The 18362-nt window shown below is 40.0% G+C and overlaps 1 protein-coding gene across 1 annotated transcript; it reads left to right on the top strand.

The window, feature by feature from the left end:
* Positions 1 to 455: 455 nt before the first annotated feature.
* On the top strand, positions 456 to 18202 carry LOC145227971 (uncharacterized). The gene is made up of 8 exons (XM_080092940.1): positions 456 to 603; positions 1466 to 1576; positions 2061 to 2101; positions 11542 to 11622; positions 13926 to 14076; positions 16354 to 16403; positions 16525 to 16674; positions 17794 to 18202. The coding sequence occupies exons 1-8, from the start codon at positions 585 to 587 to the stop codon at positions 18043 to 18045; spliced, it is 855 nt and encodes a 284-aa protein (XP_079949066.1). The 5' UTR covers positions 456 to 584; the 3' UTR covers positions 18046 to 18202.
* The last annotated feature ends 160 nt before the right edge of the window (positions 18203 to 18362 follow it).

Raw genomic sequence — 18362 nt, forward strand, 5'->3', positions numbered from 1 at the left:
AATGTTTCGTAGTTAACAACGTGCGTGGACTGGCCCAGTAAATATGTTGTCAGGAAATGCTTCATATTTAACAAGTTGAACTGAAACGACACTTTCTACTGCGCTTAATTGTGAGGCGAGCTCATAGCGCTGTTTTTGTTAGTGAGGTTTTTTTTTACTTTTGTTTGGATTTTGAAAGATTAAATTTCTTTTAATTTCCTTTCTACGGTTTCCGGTTGAGTGATTTAGCAGCGGGGAGTTTTACAATTGTCGACGTAACAATGGACTCCTTCCGCGCCAAGAATTTTTCCATTGTTAGCGATTGTCAGTAAAGAATGCAAACTCTTTAAACTTTTAGTGCGGGTTTTTGCCGCGCAATCCGAATCAGTTTGCTTGAAATATTATAGGTTTTACTTCTCAAGCTTATGACATTGTTTGCAGCACGGCATTTATATTCGGTAACTCGAGTTTTTTTCTATTTCGATGTATTACAGGAAATTCCTATAACATTAAGAATTTCTCTATAGCGGGAAAGAGGAAATATTTTTCGTGGATTAAGAATCGAGATTCGTTGAAACGGAGTAAGTTTGAACCAACTACGGGAAATGCTCAGGATTATTCGAGGTAAGATTTCCTTGTTTTCGGTGACCACGATAGGGCGCAAAAGAGCCTTTTTAAGCCACTTGTTATAACCAGCTTTATGCTTTTAATGTTATTGGGATTAGTTCAACTGTCAACTTTACTAACGACATTTATGCTCCATAACGTTGACATGAAACGTGATAAATGGACGAGTCCCGTTTTTGAATAACCACGATTCAATCGAAGTTTGTTAATTACCAACTTTGGCGTTTCCGATCGCAAAAACTGATGAAAGTTGTTTGTGTTTTGTTTAACTGACAACAAGCGATTAAATAATGGTGATATGTGTGGAAATTGTCGTTCGCTGTATCGCATATTGTTAGTAATTAATTAATGCCGTAAATGATCGCTTTGAATCATGCTGAAATCTGTTTTAACAAATTATTTTTATGCTGTGATGGGTTTTCTTGATATTTTTTCAATATGTTGCGTGAGGTTAGAAATTTTATAAGAATAAGAAATTTTAAACTTATTTTTTCGCGATTGCGTCATTGTTAATCCTCGTAGTGAAAAAAGGCAGAAACTGAAAAAGGTTGTTGAATAATTCATGGATTTCTCGTAGAGAAAAGTTTTACTTTGAGAATACTTTCGCTGTGGAAGTATTGATTACATTTGACGAAATCTTAGTGTTCCTCCTGTTTTGTGAATTATTTATGCTTTCCCTCTGCTTCTAAAATCCCGCCACTGATTCAATGGCGCATCGCGGTTCAAATTATCGAACGTTTCCAACTTTTAAGGTTCCTGCGCGATCCACTTAAATGCTCGCCCCACTTTCACGTAACCACTACAGACACATTTAAGTGCTTGTAAGTGATCCGTTATTTGTTTTGTGATTTTGTTTCAGTTCTCATTTTGCTGATGGCTGCAACCCACATCGCGCGATCTCAAACAACGTCCTTCACTGATGCGTTGCCCCTAGCAACGGAAGGCACGACCTTCGTGGATCCGACTCAAGGTGAAAAACCACAGCAGCAGTAGTAAAAATAAATCAAACTCGGAATTGTGTAGAAATTTCCTGATGCAGCCGCATTGTATCAGGAGTGGGTGCAAGAGCATAATTCGTCAAAACGTTTTATGGAGAAACTTTTATCTATTTACGACTATTTAGGCTAGGTTATGCCGGTAAATATGCTGTTAGCAAATGTTAAGACGCACATCAACGACGACGCCTTAAATTGGCCAGGCGTACTGTGGCTGTTAGTTGATATGTTTCGTTTTTTCGAAATACCGTTAAAAATAAAAGAACAAAAATAAGCGATTGACGCAAAAAACATCACATTTATTTAAAATAAAGTGTCAAAAACTGCAAACTGTGCTTAAAAAGTGTTTATTCCGGCGGCAAGGTCACCAAAATAGCAATGACGCCATGATATAATATCTTGCATGGCTGATCAGTTTTAGAAACTTGAAACTGACCGTCACCTGTTTGTGCTTTGCAGCGGATCAAGAATTCGGAAGCAGAGGAACCAGCAAAAACCAGGTTGGAATGTTTGGATTGAAAACTTTTTGTTTGCGGGTGGATCTCACTAAAGCGGGTTAACGAGCACGCTTCAAGCGGTCATCCATGTCCCATGTTTAAACTGAACCCCTCCCAAAAAGTGGACTAGAATTTAACAGTGACAACAAATTTACAGTTTACTGGGCAAAGCTTGTTTTCCCTCCAACAGAGTAAATTGCCAACTATTTGAGATTTCAAACGTTTACAGCTCCACAGGGAGGGGGGTACTTTTCCACGCATCAGTGGGCACAAGTGAAGCGTGATAAGCAGGGGAAGGGGAATTTAGCTTGAGTGATTCCACAGTTGGAAGTGTAAACAAACTAAAAACGCTTCCACGAAACTCACAAGTTTCCCCGTGCCTGACTAGACGAAGCTCGTTGGGCAACCCGCTTCAAGCGATTTGCAATTAATTGTAGAATGTCACATCGACATTTTAGTCACGAGGAACGCGCGCGTGCAGTGTTACGTCATAATCGAGTTAGATGCAAACTTGCACTTTGTAATCCGAGCACGAGAGGGGATTACGTCATGGTGTAATATTGTTGATGTCCGAAACACGGCGGGTGCGTTGCGCTTGTTTACCGAGTTCCCATGTGTGATGCAATGTTGGAAAGTTGCAAATACAGACCAAGTGTTAAACGGGTAACTTAAATGTTTCCCTTACAATTAACCTTATAGAGCTCTTCGGGCAATTGTATTTTTATTCGGACGTTTCGACGTCCTATACAGGTCGCCTTCACCAGGGTAAATAACACTGAATACGCGTAGTACAGTGCACAATAAACAAAGGAAAAAGGAATTAAACGCAAGCAAATGTCGGAATAAAAATACAATTGCCAGAAGAGCTCTGTAAACTTAATATTATGCCTGGCAGCAATGGCTTTTATGTTCCCCTTATAATCTTCGCGTGCATTCAGAAACACTATTACCTAGGTGGAGTGTAACTTGGTGTGTTGTATGGAAATGTTTGTAAGTTAGTTGGAACTAGCAGCACAGCGCGAAAGGGTGACACTTCGATCTAACCTTCGAACATAAACATCCTATGAAAGGCTCTGCCTATCGAGATGACGTAATTTGGGGAAAAAGGCAGGCGGGTGTAGATATGAGGGAGTCACGCCCTGTAGTTTAGCTTGTCTGTCTCGAGCTCTCGGCGTTGTGGCAGTGCGTTGTGTGTTTCTGCTCGGACGGATCAACGCAAACAAATTCGGGTTCAGCTTCGATTGCTTGTGAAGGGAACACTGGGATATTTCATATTAGGTGAGTAACATTAATGTAGTTGGTCTTGCTTAAGGCTCGTTCGCATGAAACAATTAACCTGTTGTTCTGTGCTGTGGGCGACACACGCTTCAAAAGTTGGTGGCTCGTTTACGTGAAGCGCCTCCCGAACCTCAAGAGCAAACTGTAACTTGCTCACTTAGAAAAGATTTTTGTTTGCAATGTTTTGGGGTAAAGTCCTGGAAACTGCTTTGCTCAGGTAAACTGGGCATATCTAATTAAAAATAGAATTGTCATCGAGGTAGATTAAAAAAAAGTCATTTCACCGATAAAGAAAAGAGTAAAGCATTGAAATCATGAGATAACTATGTTTTTGCTGCTTCAATCTTGATTCAATTGCTTTGCCCGAACACTGTTTTTTTCGTAGCTCGGGTTTTGTCAAGTTTTACTGCGTCGACAGATTTTACCCGCTAACCTTGTATTGCCTCGCTCCGTGTTGAAACCAGAAAAACTGAAACCAATTACAGTCAGTTTCCCGCGTGTAACCTTGGTAACAGCGGTCAGTGGTGTGAAATGGTCGCAATTTTGGTTTTCGGGTTTTGCTGTAGTTTGTTCGCGGTTGCCCGGATCGACGATTGTGACGTGTCTAAGGTTGGAGGAAGTTAGCCCCGCCCTAATGTTTGATTGACATCTAACATTAATGCCCGTCTATATAACAACTTCCATGTGAATATTTACATTGGGTTGGGCTTGTTAAAACATCAGAACACGGGGGAAGAAAACGATGTTTAAATTGTTTGCTCGCGTGAAAGCTACGGTCGAAATAAACATATTTCTGTTATAAAGCGATTCCCGTCAATTCAATACTAACGTATATTGAATATCTCTTGCACATTTCATTGTATCAAACATTTAACTATGTAGTGTATGGAAATGTTAATAATAATTGAAAACAAATGTATTTAAATCGCATTAACTTCATGTAATGTTGAATATAGGAACGTCAGAAGCCTTTCTAACACAAATGCCGTCATTTATTCAGGCGAAGATTTGAATGCACAGCAGCCACAAAAGGTTATTCGCTGGTTGCGACATTTCGAATAAAATGCAACCGGCAATCGCGACATTCCTTTATCCGCGGTCAGTCATGCACGACATTTCGCGTAATATCGTCACAATGGTGGCATTCAGGTTTATGTAAATCTCTGGAATATTTGAGTAGCGGACCACGCCACATTACATGCTGTACATTACATGTTGAGCGTGTCTGCATGCTACTTCATATAATGTTGTCAGTAGCAGTGGTTCAGTTGTTAGACATTGTATTGTAGTCATCCAGTTAGGTAAGATCTATTGTAAGCATGGCATATGATATACAGTTAACCTCGGTTAAGCCGGACCCGTTTAGACCAAACAAATGTCTAGATTAAAGTCTTACCACATTACAAATCATTTGTGCTTCAAGTTTTGTCCGAATTATGCGAAGATCCGGATTAACCGCGGTTTACTGCAAGTGGTTAAACATTAAATAGGATAAAGTACTTGCACGTTGCAAGTATAGTAACATATAGAAAAGTCATATTTCTACTTCACTTTCTGTTGAGGTAACAAACGTACATGTATTGTAAGCATGACGTATGATATATGTGTTCAAACACTAAATACGATAAAGTAACATATAACCCAAAAATCCAAACCTGTCTTCGAGTAGTAGGGTGCTAAGCTAACACATTTGCAGTTCGCTTTGTGTTAATCCAGTTGGTTCGGTAAATATCAACAAGTTAACAGTTTCCACGATGGCAGGGCGTAAAATTTTGACTGTGTTTGTTCCTTTCACGGGGATCGGGCTTTGATGTGACAGTGAGCGGTAGGGACCGGGTGGATCTCACTTTAATGGGGGAGGGGGGCAATTTCATCCAATTGAAAGGTAATTTTGTGCCTGGTACATGACTACAGGGCAAGAGTTGTTTAACTACGTGGTGAGGGTTGAAATGCAGATGCGCGTAAAGTCGGCGGAAATTTTCTGTGGTTTAACGAATTTGTCGTTCAACTGCTGTAATGCTAAACAAAATAGTAGTTGGTTTTTTGGTTGGTTTTAATTTGTTAAATGTGCAACCTGGTGGACGAAACGCCTGTTCAGAATTTTCTGTGGGTTGTTTAAATTATTATTTTCGTGTAAATTGTCGCAGAATCGGGTTTTTTAAAAAAAATCGGGTTTTAGTTGATATGTCTTGGTTCAAAGTTTTTTAAAATCTTGATGATTAAAAATTTGAGGCTAAGAGTGAAAAGTTGTTGTTGTTTGGAGTGAAATCCGTAACTGACCTTAAGTTATTTCAACAATCGTCAAATTTTGTCCGAAATTTCATCGGGCTCTTTAAGTTAATTGTCACGTGACGAATCTTTTCCCGTTTCCCCAGCGACGACGATCTGGCGCCGTTCTGACGTCTCGATATCAAAGCATTGTGACGTCACACACCGGCTGTTCGTAATTTCGAATCTTGAAAGCTTTTATCTCGATCTGCGCGCGAGAGGTTGGACTGGACTGAGCTGGGCTAGGTGGGCGATTTGAGCTCTGTTATAATCTGAGACGCAGTTTAGTTACGAAACAATGAACATGGGGCAGTTGTAAGTTTTATGACAAGATAAATACGGGTTGAGGCGAAGTAATAAATCATGCCGCCTTTAAATTATATGAACAGTTTATTAAGTCATGAATTGAATATTTTGTGACAACATACAAAAACAGGCAACATATTGCAACAAGAGCTCGGTATTTTGCGAGTAGTGCATAAAACCTTTTACTTTTTAACACGCAACCTTTTGTCGCCGTAATCTACGCGTTTTTACCTGCCAATTGCGCTTGTTTCTCGCATTTTTTGCTGCTTTTACTGGTTTTACGCGCTTTTTGGTTTTGTATTTTGTGAGAATGACACAAGTTGTTGTCGAAACGTCATGTTTTATACAAATATATTGGCTTGTTTGTTTCTCGTTAGGTCATAAAACTTCCCACAAAAAATCGTGTTGTACCACATTTGCTAAACAAACTATCAGGGTAGGAGGTTGCATGTGTTTGTTGTGTTCGTCCGCAACATGGGGTGTCAAATTGCACTGAATAATTCATAAAGTGAATAATTAAACACAGCCCCATCAATCGATACCGGTTTGGTGATGCTGGTGAATGTAATGGGCTTGTTCATCGCAACATATGCTTCGCAGGGGAAGTTATTAACTAACTAAAACCGGCAACTGTCAGTTTGTGAAAGTATTTGCCGGTGGCAAACATTGGGTGGTGAATTCGGTTTGCTCAGTTTGATAAAACCCGCACTAATGTTTGCTGAGTCAATATGACGTTGTTGTTTTCGGAGTGACGTATTCCTGGGGCATCTTGTAGATACAACGTGTCGCATAAATGTTTGTGAGGCGACAATTTATGCAGTGCACATGTTAGAGTAGATGATATGTAGCCAGTGGTGGGATTCAGCCGGTTCGCACCAGTTCTATAGAACCGCCTCACAAAATTTAATGAGATCAGCGAACCGGTTAGCATTACTGGTGACTGTCAATGGACTTTTTGTAACAGAACCGGCTGAAAAATATGAGTTTTTTAACTTTGAATGCCACCATTGTATGTAGCGCATTAAAAACTGGCTTTTTAAGTGTAAACCATTAGTTAGATGAATCGCATTTTGTAATAACTTTATTCTTTGCTTCAAGCTTTATCTGTTCAAGTTGAAAAATATGGAAAGGAGGCTAAATAGAAGCGAGCGGATAATATGAAGCATTAAAAACTGGTTCCAGAAGCTTAAACTATAAATTAGGCGGGTCGCATTTTGGGATAAACTTATTTTGCCTTAATGTTTTAAACCTAGAACCTAATTAAGGGAAAAGTTTTGAGGCATCGTCAGCTGTTCGATTGCTGATTGGTCGCAGTTCCCGGAAGTAGGAAGTGCAATTTCCCACAGCGTGTGCAGGGAAGTTGCGAAATTATGTTGGGGGTCGAGCAGGTTTTGCGATTCGCATCAGATTAAGGGTTAACGTGGTTATGAAAATCTATGAGAAAGATAACGAGCCACATATAAGTAAAAGTCGATATGTAATGTTGTCAAATTTCGGCTTTTGTCCAAACGACCCGTAATAATGTATGACACTTTTTATCTATTTAAGTCCAAAAGTTTTTATCTATTTAAGTCCAAAAGTTTTTATCTATTTAAGTCCAAAACTTAGTTATGCTTCATTGTCAGATGTTTCGGCAAATGTTCGTGTTGGCGTCAACGGCATAAAAATACCCAGATTGTGAGCAATGTTTAGACTTTACTTAACGTTTGCCAGAACCGTCCCATATTAACGCATGTCGTCTATAAGGGAACATATTTGGACAGATTTGTGTTTTAGACAATTTCTCAAGTTGTGTCTTGTATTCAAATAAATACTTGACATGAGGTTTTGTTCACACACCTTGTAATAATGTTGGACACTTTTTATCCATTCAAGTCCTTATAATTTGCATGTGTATATTTCTCATACGTCTTACGAACAGATTTTTATGTCCATTTAAGTCATTACATTTCTCATATATTTTTCCTATAAGTCTTGTGAACAAATTCGTGTCAAATGTTTCGGCTTTTGTCCAAATGACCCTTGATATTGTATGACACTTTCACCTATTAAGTCATTACATTCTTAATAGTCTTGCGGACAAATTCGTGTTTAATTTTCCGAACCACATTAAGGTTTCCGTCAGCTTCACCGGTAGCAGCTGCAGCTTCATCGGTAGCAGCTTATGTTGTCTTGTTGACGACTCGCAACGACAGCCACGTCTGCTGGGGATTCACTTCTGACAAAATTTCGTCAGCCTTCCTTATGTCAGGGGATTGGTCGGGTTGGAAAGCTTTTATTATTTCCGCGCCAATTCTTTCCACTGCTAAGATCGTCCTGTTACGCTCTTATTCGGGTTTTGTCGGCTTACGACAGTTCTTGGCTGTGTATCAAGTTACTCAGGCCAAATTTAATCAAGCCCAAGTTTTCTGTGCTCTGTCTTGCAACTTCCAACAAATTGTGCTTTTAGCAGTACTATGGTGTAAACGTAAAACTCAATGCAGACCAAATTGACATTAATGTAAGAAAATTTGGACAAACATTCATTGTTTTATAGAGGATACTTAAAATTCGATTGCAAACAAAATACGACAATTTTCTATTTGCTCAACTGTGGACCTAAATATGAATATGTTGGTCAAAGGTTAAAAGATGTACTGACACAGAAATCGTCCTGATCCACCGATGCTCAACATCCAGTCACATATATAGACATATATGCAGTGGTGGGATTCAGCCGGTTCGCACCGGTTCTATAGAACATTCTTGCGAAATTTTATGAGATCAACGAACCGGTTGGCATTACTGGTTACTGTCAATGGACTTTTTCTAACCGAACCAGCTGACAAAACATTTGAATCTCACCACTGCATATATGTTAAAGTTGTCAGCTAAGTATGAAGCGGTTAATTCGCAAGTTTCCCCCCCACACGGAAACATACAAGCGTTCCACGTCACACTACGGGGTCATCAGGGTCAACGGGTTCAGGTTTCATAAAGTTGCGACAGACATTCACGTGACACTCTGTAGAGCCAAATAACTTGAAACTATTCCAACTTCCTTGTGATGTTTTGCAAATTCACCCCCCGCTAAGCCGCCCGCAAATATTATGGAATTACCACAAGCGCAATAAACTCCACGTGACAAGATCGGCGCAACTTTCAACGTTTCTACTTTGCGCAACTTTCAAACATTAGACCAGGGGTTGGCAACCTTGTTAGGTGACGCGTGCCGATTTACTTGTCATTTCCATGTGTTAATGACCTCGCGTGCCAACGTTTTGGAAAATAATAGTGGTTCGTGCCAGCAGATATCAATAATAAAGAGAAAGCAGAGTGTTTTGTTCATGAAAGGCTGAATTTTAAGACAATGACATGATAAAAACTATAAACAAGCGGTGTAACAGGTGAAATTGTTACTTCAATATAAACACGCAAATCGGTTGGCGTGTCATGAAATACCACCTCGCATGGCAAACTTGGCACGCTTGCCAGGGGGTGCCGAACCCTGCATTAGATGAATTCGGTTGAAGTTACGATCTTGATGTAATAGTTGCTTGTGACGTAAGCTGATAACGATTTTATGACGTAATGCAAGCACGAGGTTTCGTCGTGTGTCGACATTGACACTAAATATAAACTTATAAGTTGGCATGTAAACAACCCACAGACACAATAGCAAGTTTAGGCAGCTGAGTTAAGATGTTTTGCGCACCAGCTTCGTGCAGTCAACCATTGCATACCAGCGTCGTGCAGTAAACCGAATACAAGAGAAAGGAATTTAAACAACTTGTCTGCTGTACTTTGTTACATTGAGTTTTCAAAACCCGAGAACTGAAAACAGAATTAGTGAATGAAGTTTACGTGGAATATTTTATATTTCGCCAAACATATGTAGTTCAAAACCACAGGATAAAACACAAAAAGGGCGAATATAAACAGCGATCGTTAAAGCACATGTTTATTAAGGATTCGTTGTTGCAGAAAAACTTGTGATCTTGCTGTAACCATCAAAAATTTCAAGCGAGTAGAATCGGGTAAAAACCGTTGCTGAAAAGTTTAATTTGTTGAAGCGAAATTTGCAGCGTGTTTTGAATCAACGTCCACAGTTTGTGTTCAAAACTTCAACCGTTTGAATTCGTGTAGTCAGGCTCGTCAAGCTTTTGTTGTGCGCAAGTGGCCGTTCAATTCAATATTCGTTTAATGCCCTTGTACTGCTGGACCACCTGCCAAAAGTGGAGGGCCCTTAACATCATATAGTCCACTTGAAGCGGCGTCGAGCACAACCGAACCAACCGTTCCTGCTCGTAGATTTAATATAAACGTGTTTTGTGAAGACAAGCGCCCAACACATGTTCTATCATGTCTTTGTGTATCCCATCTTCAACCGTAGTAGCCGGGGTTGGCAGGTTTCAGGCCCTGACCTGTTCCGTTGCCCAGATGGCACCCGATCGGCCCCGTAACCATGACAACAGGGGATCTATAACCTCCTGTGCGTCGCGACCTTAGCCAGTTGTGTGTGTTGAGCGCGGCTTATTCAGTGGAAAAGCGCTTCGATATTTCAGATGCGAAGTCAGCTTGTTGGCTAGGTCAGAGTCAGTAGAACGAAAATTTATGTAAAACACAAGTTGTTCAACCGATTGCTCCGCGATAGAGTTTAGTTTTCTAAATAATACAGCAGGTATAAGAAAAGCACATGTCGCAAACTGGAGGTTTTAACGCAAATTTGATAGAACCCATAAGTTTCATTCAATTTTTATGTAGACTTTGAGTAGAACGAGTCAGTTGGCCCAACCCGTTATCTCAGCGGGTTTGAGATAAGTCAGTTATCTCAGCGGGTATAGGAAAAGAACATATACTGTCTGATTTTTACTTGGGAGTTTTAACGCGAATTTGATCGCCAAATTGATAGAACCCATAAGGTTCGTTCACTGTTTTATGTAGACTTTTGAGTAGAAAGAGTCAGTTGGCGCAACCCGGCAGTTTAGATGGGAATCCGCTCATCAACTTTTTGCCCGCACCGATAACTTTGGCACCATGACGATCCACTCCTGAACTAGTGCACGTACACGTCATCACTAGTGACGTCATCGCAGCACCTCAGCGGATTGACATGGTGTCAGAGATTTCGGCGGGCGCTGTCATCCGATGAGAAGGAGGTATAGTTCGGTTTGTGGCAGAAACTTGTGGCTAAACCCGCTACTGTAGAGTGCAAGTGGCCCTGGGCGAAGTGTTCGAGTGGGTTTTGTCGAATTCGAGAATTTTTTGCGGCTTTACAATGCATTGTGACGCATAGCTCCGTTTCAAACGTCACAAAGGGCCTTATTTACGTCACAAACACGTGATTTTTTCCTGGCTTAATCTGTAATTAGGATTTTAACAAGAAACTTCGGTGTGAAAACCACTAAATCTGTCGCTGTGTTGTATTTGTTTTGCGAAAACAAATGCATTTCGCTATTGTGAGCATCATCAGTGTCTGAAAACAAAATAAAAAGCGGGATGAAACCAAACGACCTGAATCGTCGCAGTTGCTTTACTAGAAAGGAGATTTCATTAATAAGAAAAGATTTACTACGTTGGATGTTAACAATTCTATCTGTTTGTTTCTGCAGATCAACTTAGGGGAAACAGCCAGTACTTTGAGCAACGATGAAAGTTCGGTTGAAATTTGTTGGGATCTTGTGACACAACAGGTTGGTAACATCTACTTCCTTATGTTGCGACGCTCAATGAATGCGTAACCCGGCATCAAGACTGCCATGAATTATTTAGATTCGAAACCTCATCACTGTCGTGCTGTCCACAGCTGTCAGGCCTTGCCCTGGGAATTCGAATCCGGTTGTAAATTTCCAATTTGTCAGCGCAAAAAAATTTTTGACCCCGGGCATGAAACTTTATATTGGCGTGAATCAATGGGTTTTGTTGTTGTGGTGGTTTAATATAAGGTAGATGACATAATATAAGCTATTGCTGCCAGGCATAATATCAAGTTTATAGAGCTCTACTGGTTTTCAGTGTTATTTACACTGATGAAGGCGACCTGTACAGGACGTTGAAACGTCGGAATAAAAACACATATGCCAGAAGAGCTCTACAAACTTGATATATGACATAATTCGAGCGAATGCGTCACCAGTCGTGTTGTGGGTATAGAAAAACGCCAAGTGTTGTCTGTTAAAGTTGGATTATTTTGGTTTTTTTTGTTTAGTTTGCGGTCTTGGTCGCGAAATTAAACAAGCCAAGTTCGTTGAAAATGCAAACGATTATATTTGTGTGGGACGAATGCATTACTGGTTGCTGAAATATTATAAATTGTTAGGTAGGACATACTAGCCTTCCTTTTAGATGCTTTACAAAACGCTTTTACGCGGTTTAAACTCAAGCAAATGGTAACATCTACATGAATAAGTGTGCAGAATATTTCCTCGATATTTATGATATCTGTGTTTGCCCGGGCATAAATAATAGAAATCATAAATCGATCAAAAACGCGGCCGATGCCAGTCAGCTGTCTGGCGGGTGACTTCGTAACAATGAGCGATTGTCTCGTGTTTGTCTTTTAACGATAGTAACCATGGCAACGCTGGTTTACATGTGACACGCGGTTTATGTGTGACAATATCCGATGAGATGTAGAAATACGTCGAGCAGCGTCCGGCCGATTTAGACCACCCACCGAGTTTGGGGGTGCGATTTGACGTCATCTTGTGTTCCGGCTGACTGCGTCGTGTATCCGTGTTCAGCTAGGATCATCCCCCCAACAAAACTTGGTTCCCACCAAATTTCCCCTCAGTGCGTAGGTTTGTGAGTTTACCACAAATTGTGCGATGTTTGACTTCGTGTATAAGATATTGTTTACATAATGTCAACTTTATAGAGGTCTTCTGGCAATTGTATTTTTATTCCGACGTTTCGACGTCCTATACAGGTCGCCTTCATCAGAGTAAATAACACTGAATGCGCGTAGTAAAGTGCACGATAAACAAAAGGAAAAAGAATAGAACGCAAACACGCCACAACGCAACGGCTTCGTGCTTTATCTCAGTTTTCGCGTGAAGCCAGTTGTGCCATTTCCGTCTTGGAACATTTCCCTGTTCAATAACCGTCCAATGGATTGTCGCAATAGCTGAGATTTCACGATGTACAGAAGGGGGTTTCAGCGCAGTGGTGGGATTCAGCTGGTTCGCACCGGTTCTATAAAACCGTCTTACAAAATTGACATCAGCGAGCCGGTTACTGGTTACTGTCAATGGACGTTTTGTAACAGAACCGGCTGAAAACTATGACTTTTGTGATTGAACCCGCTGATAAAAAATTTGAATCCCACCACCGACTTGAGGGTCGAAAGTTGGAAGTTTCCACAACGTATGATTTCTATTTCCCAACCATAATTATGACGTAATAGTAATTGAACTCGATAAAATCAACAAACGTCACAATTACAATGTGTTCCACATGACTGGGCACCACGTTCCGCACCACCGCACACAATCATTCCGACCTGATTCAGTTGTTTTACCCCTTCACGCATGAGTAGGTTTGGTACAACACACCACTCATTGTTGGGTTTCGGGATTGTTGAAATCTGGTGGAAGTACGGCGGAAAATTCAACGCGAGATTGTTGAGATGTTTTAGCACAGGAGGCGTCAAGCGCGTTTGTGATTGTATTTGAATAAGAACGCACGATGCCAATTAAAGGCGAAATGTATATTCTCAATTTTTTATCGCCTGATTCTGTTTCCATGGTAACCTGTTTCCATAATTAGACTTTTGTGTTTAAAATGTCGCTATATCTGGACCATCCAAATAAACGTAAAAAGAGACATGCTTTATTGTTCAAACATTTCGGCAAATGCTCATGCCATCATCAGTGATATGAAGGCCACATCAGTTAAACACGTTTATACACTTCTTTTGCGTGATAGTAAAATAAAATCATTTAAATATTCTACTATTATTTTTTCGACAACATTGTAAAACTGAATTTTGTTGCAGAATGAAACGAGAGAAGAGAAACACCCTATCGCTTTGGAAACATTGCTCATTAGCCACGTGACGTGTGTGGTGACGTACGTCGGAAATGTCACGGGTGATTGCGCACCAAGGTCGGAAGGTTGCGGATTGTTTCGTTTCACATCAGCGGAAGGTAAAACTCTCTTTGTGACGTAATTGGGTGCGGTCAATGACGTAACAAACATGTGGGTGGGTCATGGGCGGGTCAAGGGGGCGCTTAAAAGGGAATTAAAGTTTTTGAGTTGGTCGGATTTGTTAAGGTCAGAATTAGAATGGGCACAGAACCTTTCCTTATGTAGTTTTCAATGTAAAACCGAGTACTGTCTTTAAATCGTCAGAAATCGTTTAAATCTTATGATAAATATAACGGCCCAAATAGACGTACAAAGCGACATGCTTTAACATTAAAACGTTTCTTAAGTGTTTACAAACGGGTGTAACTGATGTGGCCTTCAAATCACTGATGATGGCATGAGCATTTGCAGAAACGTTTGAATAATAAAGCATGTCGCTTTTACGTCTATTTGAGGCCGTTGTGTTTATCATTAAACATGTGAACAGATCTTTGTGTAGTGTTCGTTTAAATTGTTTAACGTTCATGCCAATAGCATTTTCTTGGCTACCAAATCTGAGCGGTTTTACCACGACTTTGACAAACTCGGCGCTTTTTAATTGTCCCACCCGACTTGCATCGTTTCAATGAAGTTTGTTGCTTGGATTCGGTAATTTGAATTACGCAAGAACGTTGCAACCTGGTTTGAGTAATGTTGCCTGGCAGTTTTGCGCGGAAGAAGGTCTCACCTTCGTTAACCTCACCTGTCTTTTGTTGCACCGAATCAACGCAAGGTCACATCACATACAGAGGTTGAACACATCGCAACACAGCTGTCCTAATGGTTATCTGCGTTAAATTTTCACACGTAACAGTCTGATATGCTCAGTAATGTTGGACTTTTCATGACAAGTAACATAAGTTGCGCACAAATTACAACAATACTCGAGCACTTGACACGCGGACTTAAAACGTAGTTTGATCAAAATCGAAACTTCTATAAAGCTTGTGTGTTAGGAATATATTGTATTGCACTGAATATAACAATAGTGTTTGTAAAAACTTCTCCTTTGAAACGGATTTTAACGCAAATTAAAACAATAGTTTAGAAACGCTGGACACAACATTGAAAATATAGTTCGGCAAAGAAATGTAGGAGAGCTTATGTGTTGTTTTTAGTTAGGTTCTGATAATGCTAAAACCTTTTTACATTTGCGTTTATTTCACACAACGCACTTTAAATCTCTAGTCACAGGAACTGAAATAAATATCACACTGACTGTTTATTTACACATCGGTCCAAGATATACTCGTCCTTGAACTTGCCGCCGCGTGTCATTGAGGTGACCTTGACGATAAAAAACGCTGCTTTTATGTTTTTCTTCATGTTACGTGGAAATAACGAGTTGAAATTGGTGAAATGAATCTCATAAACGAATCGCTTGAGGGCTTTTGTGAAGATCGCTCACTTTACGAATGTTTGTAGTTTGAATTTAGACATCTGCGTTTATTGCTGTCCCCTGTTTTAAACCCTATTCTCTCTGTGGAATTGAGGTTGTGGGGAGTTAATTTTATGTACGACCCGTACACGATAAGATATATCTACTTAAAGTTACTTCAGCATTATTTGCTGTTTCCCCGCTTGAAATTTCCAGCATTTTGTTTGTGTAATTGAAAACGTTTGCACAACCTGCCCTCACACCATAAAGACCACATGACTCCTAACTTACATATCTACTTTTCGGGTTTGTAGCGAGACAGAAGAGAATTTTAAATGCTAAGTTTGCAGCAGAGCGTAGAGCGCGTTTGCCGTTTACAAAAAATCCTGCATATCAACTTAACATTGTTTTATGTTTGACATTTTTGGATTTGTGTTCAAACAGAATGGAATTTTAAATGAAAGTTTTGCAGCACAGTGTAGAATGCATTTGCTGGGTTACTTTTAACACAGTAACTCGTTGCTTTGGAACATTCGCGGCCCCTGATTGAATATTACCGCGCCTTCGTCGATTCTAATTCAATTATGACCTCACAGACATCCGCTTTGGAACGCGCCAGGCTGCGAGTATCGACCGGGCGACTTAAACTCACAGCAGCCGTTGAGCGGAGACGATCGATTGGGGGACAGACGGAAAGCATTCGGTGTATTCGAAATAATTGTTGAACAAATAAAGCGATTTTTTCGCGCGTTTGTGGGAAAGCATATGGTTAATACGAGGAGCTTTCACACATTGTGATATCCCTCTAATTATTTGCCCGGTTGGGTTTCGAAACGAAGCGGGTTCTTTGTTTGATTTTTGCCATGTTACTCGTCTCTGCATCTGCAAACCACCAACTATTTTATTTTTCTATGTTTAGGTTCGAAATGCAACGTCGATGACGTCATCAACGAGTTGCAGTCAAATCACGTGAGTAGTTTACGTTAAAATGGACTTTCAGCGTTTTAGCGTATTTTACATTAAACTAGTGTTATTACGTTGTGGTTAGTCACGTGATTCGTGAATAATCACGTGACCAATTTATGTTCAGACACTTGGGGGCGTCTCCTTATTTCGCTGTAGCGACTATTCTCTCTTTCACGATCTTCTGCCGCTCTGGATCGTGCTGATACTGCTTTGTGTCGTCATAGTGGCAGCATTGTTTACGTGTCTTTGTTTCTTCTGTTGCAGCAGAAATAAGGTGGGTGGGTTTGAGCGATAAAAACTTGAGCGATAAACTTTTTGTTGTTGATACAATCTGAAAAACAAACATACAATATACAATATGAGTATACAATATAATATGAAAAAACGAACAACAAAGCCGAACTAACCTTTCCAAAATGTTGATGCGCATTTGCACAAGAATAAAGCAACCTTAATATGATTTTTGTTGAGTGGGGCCTGAAGTTTAAAAGCACGTGTTGGTATGAGAATATGATGACAGCAATAGCAGAATTAACAGCTTCAAAACCAAAATAACTATGGTAGGATGATTGTTCTCGTTGCCGTAATATAGTAATGATCCCGTTATAGAACAACTGCTTAAATATTGCGCAATTATGTGTTATCGTTGAACAGTAGTTTTGAAACACAAAGTTGGATGCCTTTTCACCCTTGTGTAATCAGTCCAGAAGCGTCCATGCAGACCAGTGATTTATAAATCATAGTACGTCAGGCCCATTGAAGCATTAGACCGAATCAAGCCAAGTATTTCCATTGCGTAATATATATGTAATACGTTTAAATATTGCACAATTCTTTATGTCAACCCGTTAAAGCTGACACATACAAGGATGAATGCTCAGTTTATAGGTTTACGGCGTTAAATGTGGTTTCCTCTGTAGCTTGAAATACACATACGGTCCTGTACCGAATTTTCCAGCGAAATTTGCTTCACAGGAAACAATACGAATATTGTGTTGGGATTTTTCTACTAGTTTTACTCGGGGGCAATCGACAAGCTTGTGGCAAACTCGCTTTCACACAAAACTATTGAAAACTCAATAGTTGTCGAACTCCCACAATACGCCTGAACCCTGCTCCAACATAGAAACCAACTAATGTGAAACCTAGATACAGAATAGAAGCTTTTATCTTATCGCTGCCTGACAGTCAACTGATAAAGAGCGCTTTGTGATGTCACTGAGTGAAATCGCTGCTGTCGTCGCTTTAACAGTTGCTTAAGGTTTTTGGTAAATTCAAGAACACAACAAGAATTATGCGTAGGAACATCATATAACTTATATTCTACAGTTTTTTGTTGCGATTTCTTAAAGTTTTACTGTAATGATTAAATAAAACAATTGATTTATTACAGAAACCGGGCGATTATGACGAAGATACGAATTTGAAAGTTACCGAAAAACTTAAAGTAGTGGGAAGTGAAAACCCCGCCCTCGAATTTACTGAAATATCGGGCGTTCGAGCGCCCCCTGATGGAGATGTTACTACTGAAAATACTGACCACAAGGTGGAGCTGAGTGCGACCGACCGGGAAACTTTGGAAACGGGAATAATTCCGTTTGAAAATTTCCATCTTGGCCTTGACACGGAAGAAACAAGAATGTAAAGAAAATATTCGAGAACTTTTGTATTTTTCTGAATTGTTTTTGCATCTGTTTCAAAAACTTTTTTCTTCGCTACCTCTTTTTGGATGTTGTACCTTACACAAACATTTCACAATGCCTGTTTTGACGTAACAAATAAACCATTCATGACTAACAGTAGAGGAGGGCGGATGTCCGCTTCAAACGTCTTTGGCGTCTATTTCCGGTTAAGTTAGATTATGATGAAACAAACAAACAAACAGGTCTTGTTCTGTTTTTGTATCTGCTTCACATAAACAGGTTAGGCAGGAAAAGACAGATAACAAAGTATTTTGATTGG

Source organism: Phallusia mammillata, chromosome 5 (assembly GCF_965637545.1).
Source record: "Phallusia mammillata chromosome 5, kaPhaMamm4.hap1.1, whole genome shotgun sequence".
NCBI lineage: Eukaryota > Metazoa > Chordata > Ascidiacea > Phlebobranchia > Ascidiidae > Phallusia > Phallusia mammillata.

Bases quoted from the DNA above. Each gene is read 5' to 3' on its own strand.
- LOC145227971 (XM_080092940.1), top strand. The intron at 1,577-2,060 runs GTGAAAAACCAC...TGTGCTTTGCAG, and splicing joins CTTCGTGGATCCGACTCAAG to CGGATCAAGAATTCGGAAGC. The intron at 16,675-17,793 runs GTGGGTGGGTTT...GATTTATTACAG, and splicing joins TCTGTTGCAGCAGAAATAAG to AAACCGGGCGATTATGACGA.